The sequence below is a fragment of the Melozone crissalis genome, unplaced genomic scaffold (genome assembly GCF_028551555.1).
Source record: "Melozone crissalis strain CALT ecotype California unplaced genomic scaffold, PUWL_Pcris_2 ptg000208l_1, whole genome shotgun sequence".
Classification (NCBI taxonomy): domain Eukaryota; kingdom Metazoa; phylum Chordata; class Aves; order Passeriformes; family Passerellidae; genus Melozone; species Melozone crissalis.
The window spans coordinates 258,077-271,924 of NW_026535972.1; the positions used below are offsets into that span (position 1 = coordinate 258,077).

A 13,848-nucleotide genomic window follows, 5' to 3' on the forward strand; every position below is an offset into this window, starting at 1 on the left:
GGGGCTCTGGGGTGGGCGCTCGTGCCCAGTCCCAGGGACACGGAGCAGCTCCCGCTGTCCTGGCCGTGGCCCAACAATGCCCACCAGAGCCCAGAGGACTGAGGGGAGCCTGAGGCTCCTTCTGTGCCCTCCATCAGCTTTCCCCACGGCAGGGACGATTCTCCTCTTCCCCCACAGCCCCGTCTGACCATTCCTGGGGAAGCAAATCCCACTTGGCCCAGCCACTTTTTGAGTGCACAGCTGCCTTTTCTCACGTTAGCTGAGCCCCGAGCTCTCGCTGCTCTGGGAGTGATTTATTGCATTTCCTTACGGATGTGCTCATGGAAATCCCTTTTCCTCCCCTTCCAGAGGAGCTGAATGACCTCCGAGATCCAATTCCCTCACGAATCCCTTTTTTTCACATCTCACACCATTCCCATTGTTTCTTTTTTCAGTTCTTCCAGGTTTTCAGTCTTTTAAAGCCATTGACAAGTTGCAGCTGGATCCTCTTCTCTGCTTGTATTTAGCATAAGGCAAAACCCACTCCCAATTCCTGTTTTCCTGTCTCGACCTCCCCAGTCCCTCAATCCCGCTGGTTTTGCCCAAACTGTGGACATTTAGGGGTTTCTCTGCTCAGACAGCACTGACAGACAACATTTCCCTTCCCCAGTGCTCTTGTCCCACTCCCAGCTGTCGGTGAGAGCAGATCCCAAATTGGGTAAAAATTCTGATTTTAACACACTTCCCAGCTGGATATTTATTAGCAGGACCTTCAGACACTTCCAAATCCCAGAATTTAGGAACGCATGTTATTTATTAGCCAGCTTTTTGGCTGCAGCCATGTTTGCCTCATTGTCACACACGCCAGCCAGCAAAGCTCCGGGGAGGATTGCCTCGGGATTTGGGCAAAGGAGAGGGAATTTTATTGGTGTGCCTATTATCGATCCCCTCCGCCCTCCACAGCCACCACGGGGCCCTGGACACAGACTCCACACCGGCTTCACCACCGTGAATTCCCTGAGAAACCCCTGGGGGGAGAGCTGGGATGGTCTGGGAAGAGACAAAACACGGGGGATATGAGAACAGCCCCTGGAGGTCCCGGAGCCTCTGTGAGGATGGGAAACCTGCGCTTGAAATGTGGGGAAAAGAGGATATATGGAAATGGTTTAGCAGTCTGGGAGGGTTTGGATGAGGGTGTGCACAGTCAGGTCCTGCAGTGGGTGGATTTGTATGGAAGGGACCGAGAACCAGGGATGGAGAAGCTGGGATGCAGAACCTCCATCAAGGAGAGCGCGTGGGAGGCATATCCCGATGGGAGAGGCTGACTCGTGCTCTGCTTCGGCTTCCCTCAGCCCATGGGAAGGAAGGTGGTGTCGGGAAACCAAACCACAGAGCCGTTCCCAGCTTCTTCCAATGGCTCATTCTCCATCCATACATCCTTCCATCCATCCGTCCGTCCATCCATCCATCCATCCATCATCCATCCATCCATCCACTCGTCCATCCATCCATCCATCCATCCATCCGTCCATCCATCCATCCATCCACCCGTCCATCCATCCATCCATCCACCCGTCCATCCATCCATCCATCCATCCATCTATCCATCATCCATCCATCCATCCATCCATCATCCATCCATCATCCATCCACCCATCCATCCATCCATCCATCCATCATCCATCCATCCATCCATCATCCATCCATCCATCCATCATCCATCCATCCATCCATCCATCCATCCATCCACCCATCCATCCATCATCCATCCATCCCACTGCTCCAGGGCCTTGGTGTGACCCTCAGTGGGACCCGCTGCGGGCACAGGGCATTCCCTCACAGCCTCATCCCACACTCCAGAGCTGAGCGCCATGGCTGGGCTTGGCTCAACCCCACAGAACCCAGACAGGCCTGGGCGCAATCCCACAGAACCCAGGGCTGGGCCTGGGCCCAATCCCACAGAACTCAGCGCAGGCCTGGGCCCAATCCCACAGAACCCAGAGCCAGGCCTGGCCCCACACAGGGCTGCCTGGGCATTGTCCCCAGGCCCTGTCCCTTGGCCCTGTCCCCAGGCTCTGTCGCTGGGCTCTGTCCCTTGGCCCTGTCCCCAGGCACTGTCCCTGGGCACCATCCCCAGGAACCATCCCTGGGCACTGTTCCTGGGCTCTGTCCCCAGGCCCTGTCCCCAGACCCCGTCCCCAGGCTCTGTCCCCGGGCTCTGTCCCTGGGCACAGTCCCCAGGCTCTGTCCCCTGTCCCTGGACCCTGTCCTTGGACCCTGTCCCCGGGCTGGCACCGCCGTGACCCCTGGGGACGGGTAGTGGCTCTGAAGGGCCCCGGGCTCTGTCCCTAGGCACTGTACCCAGGCCCTGTCCCCAGGCCCTGTCCCCGGGCTCTGTCCCTGGGCACTGTTCCTGGGCTCTGTCCCCGGGCCCTGTCCCCGGGCTCTGTCCCCAGGCCCTGTCCCCAGGCCCTGTCCCCGGGCTCTGTCCCTGGGCACTGTTCCTGGGCACTGTTCCTGGGCTCTGTCCCCAGGCCCTGTCCCCGGGCTCTGTCCCTGGGCTCTGTTCCTGGGCTCTGTCCCCAGGCCCTGTCCCCGGGCTCTGTCCCTGGGCTCTGTTCCTGGGCTCTGTCCCCAGGCCCTGTCCCCGGGCTCTGTCCCTGGGCTCTGTTCCTGGGCTCTGTCCCCAGGCCCTGTCCCCGGGCTCTGTCCCTGGGCTCTGTTCCTGGGCTCTGTCCCCAGGCCCTGTCCCCGGGCTCTGTCCCTGGGCTCTGTTCCTGGGCTCTGTCCCCAGGCCCTGTCCCCGGGCTCTGTTCCTGGGCTCTGTCCCCAGGCCCTGTCCCCAGGCCCTGTCCCCGGGCTCTGTCCCTGGGCACTGTCCCCAGGCCCTGTCCCCAGGCCCTGTCCCCTAGTCCTGTCCCCGTACCCTGTCCTTGGGCCCTGTCCCCAGGCGGGCACCGCCGTGACCCCTGGGGACAGGCAGAGGCTCCGAACGGCCTGGGCTCCACCGGCGGGGCCGGGCGTGCCCGGGGAAGCCCAAAGGCCGCTGCCAAACGGGAGGAAGGCGGCCGGGTCCGGGTGGCTGTGGGTGCCCCGCGGAGCAGGGGACGGGCGGCGTGAGGGAGGAGCAGGAATCCCGCGGCCGGGGGAGCTCGGGAGCTCGGCGGCGGTGGGAGGACGGTGGCCGAGGAATGCCTCGGCTAATCCTCCTGCCCGCCGCCGGCTATTTAGGGAAGAACCGAGGAGGCCGCGCTCGGCCCTGGCTCCGCTCCCGCTGCAGCCGGCTGGATCCGGGCCCTCGCCCCCTCCTGCGGCCGCTCCGGGCCGGGCCGGGCTCGGCCGGGCTGCCCCGGGCCGGGCTGGGCTCCGTGGAGCCCCGAGCGCAGGCACCGCGCTGCCGGCGCTGGAGCGGCTCCGAGCCCGGGGAGGCGCTGCCCTGGCCGGCCGCGTGTGCCCGGCCGGGCGCTGGAGCCGTGATCTCAGGGAGCAGCAATGCGGGGGCGCTGCCAGCCCCGAAATGTCCTTGTCCCGGCACGGCGCTGTCCCCTGCGGGTCACCGGACATTGTCCTGCCAGCCCGGGACAGCGCCGCTGGCCCCCGGCACCGGGCCCCGGCGGTACCCGGGCGGCTCCGCGCACCTCGGGCGTGTTTTGAGCAAGAAAAGAGGTGTTGTTCCTGGTGAGGCCATGGCCGGACCTCCCGCTCCCATGCACCCCGAAATGCCGTGGGTGTCTCCGAGCCCCACGCTCCCGCTGGATGCACAGCCCGAACTGCGAGCGGCCGGAATTGGGAGCTGCCGGGATCCCGGCGGGATGGGCTGCGGGGAGGCGGCCGCTCCCACCCCGCGGCTTTCCCCGCCCTCCGCTCCCGCCGCAGCATGACGGATGGAGGTCAAAGACGACACCACCAGCGCTGAGCTTTCCCAGCTCTCCTCACTTACTGGGCCTTTCACTGGGAGAGCTTCAGCCAAAAAGGAGAAACTGTACCGGAGAATTCCTGGTTCCAGAGCAGCCAAATTTAACTAAAACCACTTCAAACATTAAAGTGATTCGCCAGCTAAATCAACGCAATGAGAAACCCCCCATCAATTCTGCCCTTCCCTCCTCGGGTTTGTTTCCCCAGGGAGAGGTCACGGGAGCAGTGGTCAGGCCAGGCCTGCGCCCCAGCAAGGGTGGAAGTGCCCAGGGAGAATCGTGTGTCCCCGGTGTCCTGGGGAGCTCAGTCCCTGCGTGTGGCTGTCGTGGCACGGTGCCTGTGCTGCAGGACGTCCTGGATCCGGTCCCTGTGCCCGCTCCTGTTTGTGCCCACATGCGGCCCTGCCTGGCCCGGCTGCTTCCCGCTGCCCAGCAGCTCCCAGTGCCCATTCCCGCTCTGCCCTTGGTCACCCGAGCCCGAGAGCTCCCCGGGGCTGGCTCCCGGCGCCCGGCCCCTCGGGAACATCCCGTCACGGCTCCGTGAACTCAGCACCCCCCAAATAGCCCGGCCAGCCTGGCCCCCAGCAGGAGCGCTCCGGCCCCGGCGCTGGCCCGCGGATGATCTTACAGCCGGGGAAGCTCCAAACATGCTGCTCCTGCCCATAAAAAGCAAAGGGCTTTGGGCATGGAATCATCAGGAACACGGGGATTGCGCCAGCGGGGGAGACGCTCCCGGGAGGCAGCGTTGTTGGAACGGCGAAAGGGCAGAGGGAGCTGAGGCTGGGGCGGGGGCGCCCCAAACACAGCTCAGTCCCTCCAAGGTTTGTAAAACACTCCCAGAGCTCTGCTGCCGCCGTTTGGCTCCTCGGCCGCCTCGTCCCAATGGGAATACGTGACCCAAATCACGCACCAGAACCAGGTGCTAGGAACACAGAGGTGGTTATTATATTGTGATCCCTGTTTTTCAATGTCCCCAAATCCCAGTGTGTCCCTTACCATGGCTCTGGAGACCATTCCAGAGAGCTGGAAGCCGGCAGAAGCTGTCACCTCCCACAGTGCCCGAGGCACAGGCCCTGGGCACCACCCCAGCCGGGGAGCCCATCCGATGGCAAGAGACTGTACAGGGAGGTCCTACTCAGCGAGAAGCCGAGTTTTCCAGGCAGGGAGAGGAAAAACACCTCACTGCCGCAATGCTCCAATGGATAAAACTGGAATTTAATTAAATTAAGGAGATATTATTGCAGAACTAGAAGATCCAAAGCACCTCCCAGCACGCCATGTGCTGCCCCCTGCCCGGACACACACGGAGACAACGGCCCCTCCGGGCTGCAGCTGCTCCCGCTCTTCCGCGATTCCCAGGAATTCCTCCTCCTTATCTTATCTTATCCGGGCACGCGGGGCCGCCCTCAGTCGGCCGGCCCGGCACGCAGGTCGGGGCGCAGGCGGATCTCCACGAGGCGCACGGCGCGGAGCAGCACGGCCAGCTGCGCGCACAGCCGCGCCAGCACGTCCAGCAGCGGCTCCGCCAGGTCCCGCACGCCGCCCAGCACCTTCTGCGCGAACAGCAGCAGCGGCTGCAGCAGGCTGTGCAGCAACGCCGCCAGCAGCGGCTGCAGCACGTGCTCACCGACGGCCGTCAGCACACCGACCACCAGCGCCTGCATCGGGGTGAAAGAAACCCTGCATCTGAGGGGTACTCGCCAGCAGGAGTCACCAAACACGGGCCGAGGCACAAAAATCCCACCGCGGCAGGGAAACGTGCAGCAGTGGAGGTTCCTGCTCCCGGTATGAGGGACTCTGCCGTCCCCAGAGCTGCTTCGGCCGCGGCTCCGCGGGAACTGGCGGCTCACCTGCACCGCGGGAACAGGGCGGCTCACCTGCACCGCGGCTGTGCGGGAACAGGGCGGCTCACCTGCACCGCGGCTGTGCGGGAACAGGGCTCTCACCTGTACCGCGGCTCCGCGGGAACAGGGTGGCTCACCTGCACCGCGGCTGTGCGGGAACAGAGCAGCTCACCTGCACCGCGGCTGTGCGGGAACAGGGCTCTCACCTGCACCACGGCCTCGCCGAGGAAGCGGATCAACTCCACCAGGAATAGGCTGAACACGCTGACCACGCACCGCGGCACGGCAAAGAGTTCCCGCAGCTTCCGCTGCACCGGCCACTCGGAGCTGCCGGGGAGAGCAGGGGGCGTCAGAGCCGGAGAGCCGGAGAGCCGGCCCGCCGAGTGGATGGATGCACCTCCATCCCGGAGCCCGCCGAGGGGACGGGTGGATGCACCTCCATCCCGGGGCAGAGCCCAGGGAGCTCCTCGGCAGCACATCCCAGCTCCCAGCCACCAAATCAGCGAGGAGAAAGCGCTAGAACCACAGGCTCTCCCTGCATGGCCCAAACCCGCCTGAAGTAGCCCCAAAAGCCAGTCCCTGGGGATGGCACACCCCCAGAGCAACGGCTGGCCCGGGGAGCAGCAGCCCAGCTCCGGGGAATCCCGTCCATCCAACATCACCGGAGCAGCTCCGGCGTGGGCAGTTCTGAGGCTCCCTCTCATGGCCACTGCCACGAGGTGATCCGGAGATTTATTCCGGTTTCTCTTTCCGCAAAAACATCAAGTGAGGAGGGTGAATTGTGCCGGCCTGGGAGAAAACCTCAACCCAGCGGAATGCAACGGCAGCAGCACCGGTTTGGGGTGGAAGGAGCGACTGCAGGATGACCCAAACCCCGAAGTGTTCCCCATTTTGTCCCCGTGACCCAACCCCCGTTTCCCAGAATCCCAGCGAGATGCTCCGTCCATGCTGCCGCTCTCCCGCCCAGGATCCCAGTGTGGAGACACCCCCAGCGAGGCCGGAGCAGATCCCCCCGGGGTCCTGGGGGACACATCCCTTCAGCACCCCATAACCGGTGCCTTGGGAGCCTTTCCCCATGCGGGATCAGCCGCTGGCCTGCGGCCAGACTCACACAGGCTGCAGCTGTCCCTGGGGATCAGCTGGGACCCCGGGAGAGCACGGACAGGGCGAGAACCGGCAGAGCGGTGGGATAAGCTGCCGAGCAGTCCGTGATCCAGCCGGGAATCCGCCTGCTCCGCTCCTACCCCCTGCTCACCGGGGTCTGAGCCTCTTCCCTGGGAACCCACCGGGATCTGAGCTTCTCTTCCCCCGGGAATGCACGGGGCCCTACCCCCCACCACCCCCCTGAGTCCCGTGGGATCCGCTCCCTTCTCCGAGCACTCCCGGCATCTGCGCTCCCCTCCAGAAAGCCCCGCTCCCGTTCCCAGCGGTGGCACCGGGATCGGGGCGAAAAACAGCATCAAACCCCTGAGATCTGCGAGTTAACGGGGCGGGACTGGCCCAAGCGCGCCGGGGCCCCCGAGTCCCGTCCGTCCCCCCGGGGAGATCCCGACAGCGGCACCGCCGGGACACATCCGCACCCCGCCCCCGCGTGGCGGCATGTGGGGCTCCCGTTCACCGGCAGGCCCAGGGTAGGGGAGTCCCGGTACCTCCTTCGGTTCTTCCTCCCGGGGCGGGGCGGCGGCACCGGGGGGGCGCGGGGGGCACCGGGGGGGCCCGGCGTGCGGCGGGGCGCGCCCGGCGCCATGCGAGCAGCCCCGCCCCCGGCCCCGGCCCCGCCCCACCGGGGACAGGCCCCGCCCCCGCTCGGGGACAGGCCCCGCCCACTCCAGCTACATTGTTGCTGCTCTTGGTCACGCCCACATAAGCCACGCCCCCTCATTGACAGACAGCTGTGTCGGGGCGGGGCTCGGGGCGGGAGCGCGGGCGAGGCCGCAGATGAGTGACAGAGACTGTGACCAATCACAGCCCCCTAAACGCGCCCCGGTGTTCCCGCCCACCGCGGAGATCCCCGCGCGTCACGTGGAGAGGAAAATCGTACTTTGTATGCAAATGTGTGCAAATCGTATGCTAATGAGGGCCTGCCAGCAGTGCGGGCTGACAGCCGGGCAGACGGGGCGGGATCCAGGAGGTGACACGAGGGTGGGGACACGAGGTGGGGGACACGGGGGGACACAGGGGCACAAGGAGGGGGGACACGGGAGTGAAGGCGTGGGGTCACACGGGGGGGCTCGGAGGGACACGAGAGGGGTGACAGGAGGAGGGTGACCCCGTGGGGACGCGGAGAGCCCCCTCCACGCCCCGCGTCCCGGGGCGGGCCCGGCCGGTCTCGCCCCACGCCCACGCCCGGCCCCGCGTGCGGAAGCGCCGGGCGGCGGCGCCGGGAGCGGCCCCGAGCGCAGGTGAGACCGGGGCCGCTCCCGACGGGCGCGGGGAGTCCGCGGGGGGACCCCATGGGCTGGGACCCCGTGGGGAGGGGGCCGCGGGGAGGGGGCCGCGGCAGTGCCGGGGCGATGCTGGCATGCCGGGGACAGCCGCGGGGGCAGGTCCCGGTCCGTGAGCGGGGCGGCAGCCCAGGACACGCCGTGCCCAGCGCGGTGCCGCGGCCGGGCCCGTCCGTGCGACACCCGTGGGCGCTGCCCCGCCAGGGGGGACCGGCGGGGAGCGGGGGGCGCTCCCCTCGCGGGGCTCCTGTGACTGCGCAGGGACCGCGGCCGGGACTCCCCGTGTCCCCATGTGCTCTCCGTGTCCCCCCGACCCTCGTGTGCCTCCCCTGTCCCTGTGTCCCCTGTCCCCGCTCACCCTCTGACCGTGTCCTCCCCATCCCGCGTCCCCTCTCTCCTCACGTCACCCGTGTCCCTCCTCCCTTCTCCATGTCCCGTCTCCCGGACGTTTCCCGTCTCTCCACATCCCAGTGTCGCTACAGGTGTCCCCATCCCGCGTGTGTCCCCTGTGTACTGCCCTTGTCCGCTCTGTGTCCCCGTGTCTCCCATCCCGTGCCCTCTCCTTGTCCCTCGTGTCCCTCGTATCCCCTCCGTGCCCCTCACATCCCACGTTCCCCGTGTCCTGCTCTCCCCTCTCCCCCCTGTCCCTCGTGTCCCGTGTCCCCTTCTCAGCTCCTCTTTTCTTTCCCCGAAGCCACCGCAGCTTCTGCTTTCGGCCGCGGGTGCCGCCCCCGGCTCCCCGGGGCGGGCAGAGCTCGGGGGGCTCCCGCGCCCTCCGAAAGCGGAACCGGGGCCGCCCCGCGGGCCGAGCGGGGCCGGTTCCGCTTTCGGGAGCGCGGGCCGTGCCCCGGGCCATGGAGCCCCCGCGGCGGGTGCGCCTCAAGCCCTGGCTCGTGGCCCAGGTCAGCAGCCGCCGCTTCCCGGGGCTGCGCTGGCTCGACGCCGAGCGCCGCCGCTTCGTCATCCCCTGGGGACACGCCACCAGGAACCCCCCGGGGCCGCAGGACCACGACACCATCTTCAAGGTGACACCGGGACACGGGCCGGGAGCGACAGTGGGCGCGTGGGACGGGGGACATGGGGATTGGGGGACATGGGGTGGGGGCGATGGGGTGACAATGGGGAGGGACATGGGATGGGGAGATGTGTGATGGGATGACAGTGGGGACATGGGGTGGGTGACAGTGGGGATATGGGGGACAAGGGGCAGGAGTGACAGGGTGATGGGTGACGAGGGACACGGGATGCGGCTGGCGGGACAAGGATGATGGGGCACACGGGCTGGGGTGACAATGATGATCGGGGCACACGGGCTGGGGTGACAAGGATGATGTGGTACACGGGATGGGGATGACAATGGTGATGGGGCACACGGGCTGGGGGTGGCCAGGATGAGGGGGCACACGGGCTGGGGGTCTCAATGGTGATGTGGCACACGGGATGTGGGTGACAATGGTAATGGGGCACACGGGATGGGAGTGACAGTGGTGATGGGGCACACGGGCCAGGGCTGGCGGGACAATGGTGATGGGGCACAGGGGTTGGGGGTGACAATGGTGATGGGGCACACGGGCTGGGTGTGACCATGGTGCTGGGGGCACACGGGATGGGGTGACAATGACAATGGGGCACGCGGGCCGCGGCGCCGCGCTGAGCCCCCCGCAGGCGTGGGCGCAGGAGACGGGCCGGTTCCGCGCCGGGGACCCGCCGGACCCGCCCCGCTGGAAGGCCACGCTGCGCTGCGCCCTCAACAAGAGCCGCGAGTTCCGGCTGCTGCTGGACGGGCCCCGCGGCTCCCCGGCGCAGCCCTTCCGCATCTACGAGCTCTGCGAGGAGCCCCCCGGCGGCGCGGGTACGGCGGCTCTGGGGAGCCCTCGGAGCGGCCCCCAAAATCCCAGCGCCCGCAGAGACCTGACATCCCACACACCCACCAACCCCAGCACCCGTGAGCCCCCCGGCAGCCCCCACACCCCACAAGGACCCAGCGCCCCCAGAGACCTGCGCCCCCCAAGGGACCCACCCACCCCCTGTGAAGCCCCATGGGTCCCCAGTACCCCTCAATGTCTCCCCATGGGTCCCCAGTACCCCTCAATGTCCCCCCATGGGTCCCCAGAACCCCTCAATATCCCCCCATGAGTCCCCAGTACCCCTCAATGTCCCCCCCAGCACCCCCAGTTCCCTCTGCATTTCCCAGCCCCTCTCTCCCTTGCAGACGGCGGGGATGAGGATGACTATGGCTGCAGCGGGGAGGAAGACGTCAGCCAGGTATCTGGGGGGGCTCGGGGTGGGGGGATCCCCAACTGGGGACACCCCAGAGGCCTGGGGGGTATTGGGGGGGTCCCTGTAACGCCCCCTCTGCCCTGCAGCTGCACAAGATGACATCGCTGAGCATCGATGGTGAGTGGGGGGCTCAGGGTGGGTCGGGGGGTTGGGGTGCAGCCTCTGACCCCCCTCTCTGCTCCAGACTCGCAGCACGGGGGGGACCTGCTGCCCCTCTACCCCTGGCCCAAGGAGGAGGCTGCCCCCTTTGCCAGCCACTGCCCCCCGGGGGGGCCCTTTGGGGGTCCCCCCCCGGCGCTGCTGCAGGGGGAGGTGGGGGGCACCCACGGACCCCCTGAGCTGCTCCCGGGTGCCCTCGCTGAGATGGGGCCCCCCCCGGGCCCCTCGTCCAGCTGCCCGGTGGCACCCACAGAGCACCTGATCCCCGACCTGCTCGTGAGCCCCCACACGCTGCCACGTGAGCAGGGCTGGGGGGCCATGGGTGGGGGGGCTGGAAGGACTGGGGTGGCCATGGGGGTGGGACAGAGCGGCCATGGCTGTGGGGTGGCCATGGAGGGTGGGACAGAGTGGCCATGGCTGTGGGGTGGCCATGGGATGGATGGGAGTGGCCACAGGGTCGCTGGGTGAGGGTGGCCATGGGGTGGCTGGATTGGGGTGACCTTGGGCACAGGGTGGCTGTGGGATGGATGGGGGTGGCCCTGGGGTGGCTGTGGGATGGTGAGGGTGGCCATGGGGCGGCTGTGGGATGGTGAGGGTGGCCAGGGGATGGCCATGGGGTGGCTGGATTAGGTGACCGTGGGCACAGAGTGGCTGTGGGATGGGTGAGGGTGGCAGGGGGTGCATGGGGTGGCCCTGGGGTGGCTGTGGGATGGATGAGGGGGGCCATGGGGCGGCCGTGGGATGGTGAGGGTGGCAGGGGGTGCACGGGCTGTCCCTGGGGTGCTCCCAGCCCTGCTGACCCTGTGTCCCCCCGGCAGTGACTGACCTGGAGCTGAAGTTCCAGTACCGGGGCCGCCAGGTGTGCGCCCTGACCGTGAGCAACCCGCACGGCTGCCGGCTGTTCCACAGCAGCCTGGAGCCCACGCGGGAGCAGGAGGAGCTCTTCGGGCCGCTGACGCTGGAGCAGGTGCCCTTCCCTGCTCCCGACACCATTCCCAACGAGAAGCAGCGCTTCTACACCCACCAGCTGCTGGACGTGCTGGACCGAGGGCTCATCCTGGAGCTGCAGGGCCAGGACCTCTTCGCCCTCCGCCTCTGCCAGTGCAAGGTCTTCTGGACTGGGCCCTGCGCCGCGCCCCAGCCCGGCCCCAACCCCATCCAGAGGGAGACGAGGACCAAGCTCTTCAGCCTCGAGGGCTTCCTCAACGGTCAGAGGGGAAGGGGAGGTGGCCCTGTGACCCTTGAGGGCAACGGGTTGGGATGGAGAGGCCAGCTGGGGTGGGGGCACACCAGGCACCTGGTGGCATCAGGGGACAAACATGCAGTGGGGACACCAGCTGGAATGGTGGGGACACCAGGTGGCACATGGGAACCCGGTGGGATGGGGGTCACCAGCTGGCTCTCGGGGTTGCTCTCAGTGGGGTGCCGGTGGCCCAGGCAGGTGCGAGGCCCCATTCAGTCCCTCACCTCGGTGTGGGCCCCGCAGGCCTCATCCAGTTCCAGAAGGGGCAGACCCCCACGCCGCCCCCCTTCGAGATCTTCCTCTGCTTTGGAGAGGAGTGGCCAGACCAGAAGCCCAAGGAGAAGAAGCTGATCACGGTGCAGGTGAGGGGCCGGCCTGCGCCTGTCCCGGGGCACGGCAGAGTCCCTGTCCCGGTGACACCCTGGGGGTCCCTGCCCCGGTGTGATACCCTGGGGGTCCCTGCCCCGGTGACACCCTGGGGGTCCCTGCCCCGGTGTGACACCCTGGGGGTCCCTGCCCCGGTGACACCCTGGGGGTCCCTGCCCTGGTGTGACACCCTGGGGGTCCCTGCCCCGGTGACACCCTGGGGGTCCCTGCCCTGGTGACACCCCGTGGTGTCCCTGTCCCGGTGTGACACCCTGGGGGTCCCTGCCCCGGTGTGATACCCTGGGGGTCCCTGCCCCGGTGACACCCTGGGGGTCCCTGCCCCGGTGACACCCTGGGGGTCCCTGCCCTGGTGACACCCTGGGGGTCCCTGCCCCGGTGTGATACCCTGGGGGTCCCTGCCCCGGTGACACCCTGGGGGTCCCTGCCCCAGTGTGACACCCTGGGGGTCCCTGCCCCGGTGTGATACCCTGGGGGTCCCTGCCCCGGTGTGATACCCTGGGGGTCCCTGCCCCGGTGACACCCTGGGGGTCCCTGCCCCGGTGACACCCCGTGGTGTCCCTGTCCCGGTGACGCCCCGCGGCTCCCGCAGGTGGTGCCGGTGGCGGCGCGGCTGCTGCTCGAGATGTTCTCCGGGGAGCTGTCGTGGTCGGCCGACAGCATCCCGCTGCAGATCTCGCACCCCGACCTCAAGGACAGGATGGTGGAGCAGTTCAAGGAGCTGCACCAGCTGTGGCAGAGCCAGCAGCGGCTGCCGCCGGCGCAGCCCCCGCCCGGCCCCGCCGCGGGGCCCTGGGCGCTGCCCCCCGGGCCCCTGCCCCACTGATGGGACACGGGCACAGGGGCACTGCCAGCCGGGGTGAGTCACTGCGGGGCCACCCAGCACCGCCGTCAGCCCTGTCCCCACGCCTGTCCCCACGCCCGTCCCCCCAGAGCTGGCAGGGACCAGCGCCAGGGTGCTCTGCAGGGGAAGGGCACCGTGACCCCCACCCTGGGGCAGCCCTGCGCCCTCCCTGCACTGCCCAGGATAATCCCCCTGCGATTTTGGGGGCAAACAGCGAGAAAACGGGGCTGGGGCCACCTTGGACCTGGAGCCCCCAGGCATGGGGGATACCCAGCGCTGGGGGAGCACAAAGCAGCCCCCCCTGGGAAGAGAACCAGAGGGACCTTAGGAAGTTTTAATTTATTTTTTCAGTTTTTTGTTGTTTTTTATTGTTCTCGAGATGGCTACACACCCCCGGAGGGAACCGCATGCGCCCGCCCGCCCTGCCCGCACTCGAGCCACCGCCTCCTACCCCAAAATCAAACCAAAGAAAACCCCGAAAAAGGGAAAAAAAAAAAAGATAAAAAACCAAACAAGAAAACAAACAAAAAAAAGCAGAACAAAATAAAATATGAATCTCTATTTGCAGAGTCCGTCCCGCCTGTGTCGTCTCGGGGAGTCGGCACCAGGCAGGCCACGGTGGGCTCAGGGGGGCAGCGCCTCGAGACCCCCAGACTGACCCCCCCATCTTCCTAAACAATTTGTACTGTTTGTTTTTTGTTTGTTTCTTTTCCTTCTTTTTTGTCTCCATTTCACAGAAAGTTTTTCTGCTGCTTTT

The 13,848-nt window shown here is 67.0% G+C and overlaps 1 protein-coding gene across 1 annotated transcript; it reads left to right on the forward strand.

The window, feature by feature from the left end:
* The first annotated feature begins 7,482 nt into the window (after positions 1-7,482).
* Positions 7,483-13,073, forward strand: IRF5 (interferon regulatory factor 5). Its single transcript, XM_054294100.1, has 10 exons — positions 7,483-7,553; positions 7,713-7,774; positions 9,016-9,206; positions 9,847-10,033; positions 10,394-10,446; positions 10,548-10,578; positions 10,646-10,918; positions 11,439-11,828; positions 12,107-12,225; positions 12,840-13,073. The coding sequence occupies exons 1-10, from the start codon at positions 7,483-7,485 to the stop codon at positions 13,071-13,073; spliced, it is 1,611 nt and encodes a 536-aa protein (XP_054150075.1).
* The last annotated feature ends 775 nt before the right edge of the window (positions 13,074-13,848 follow it).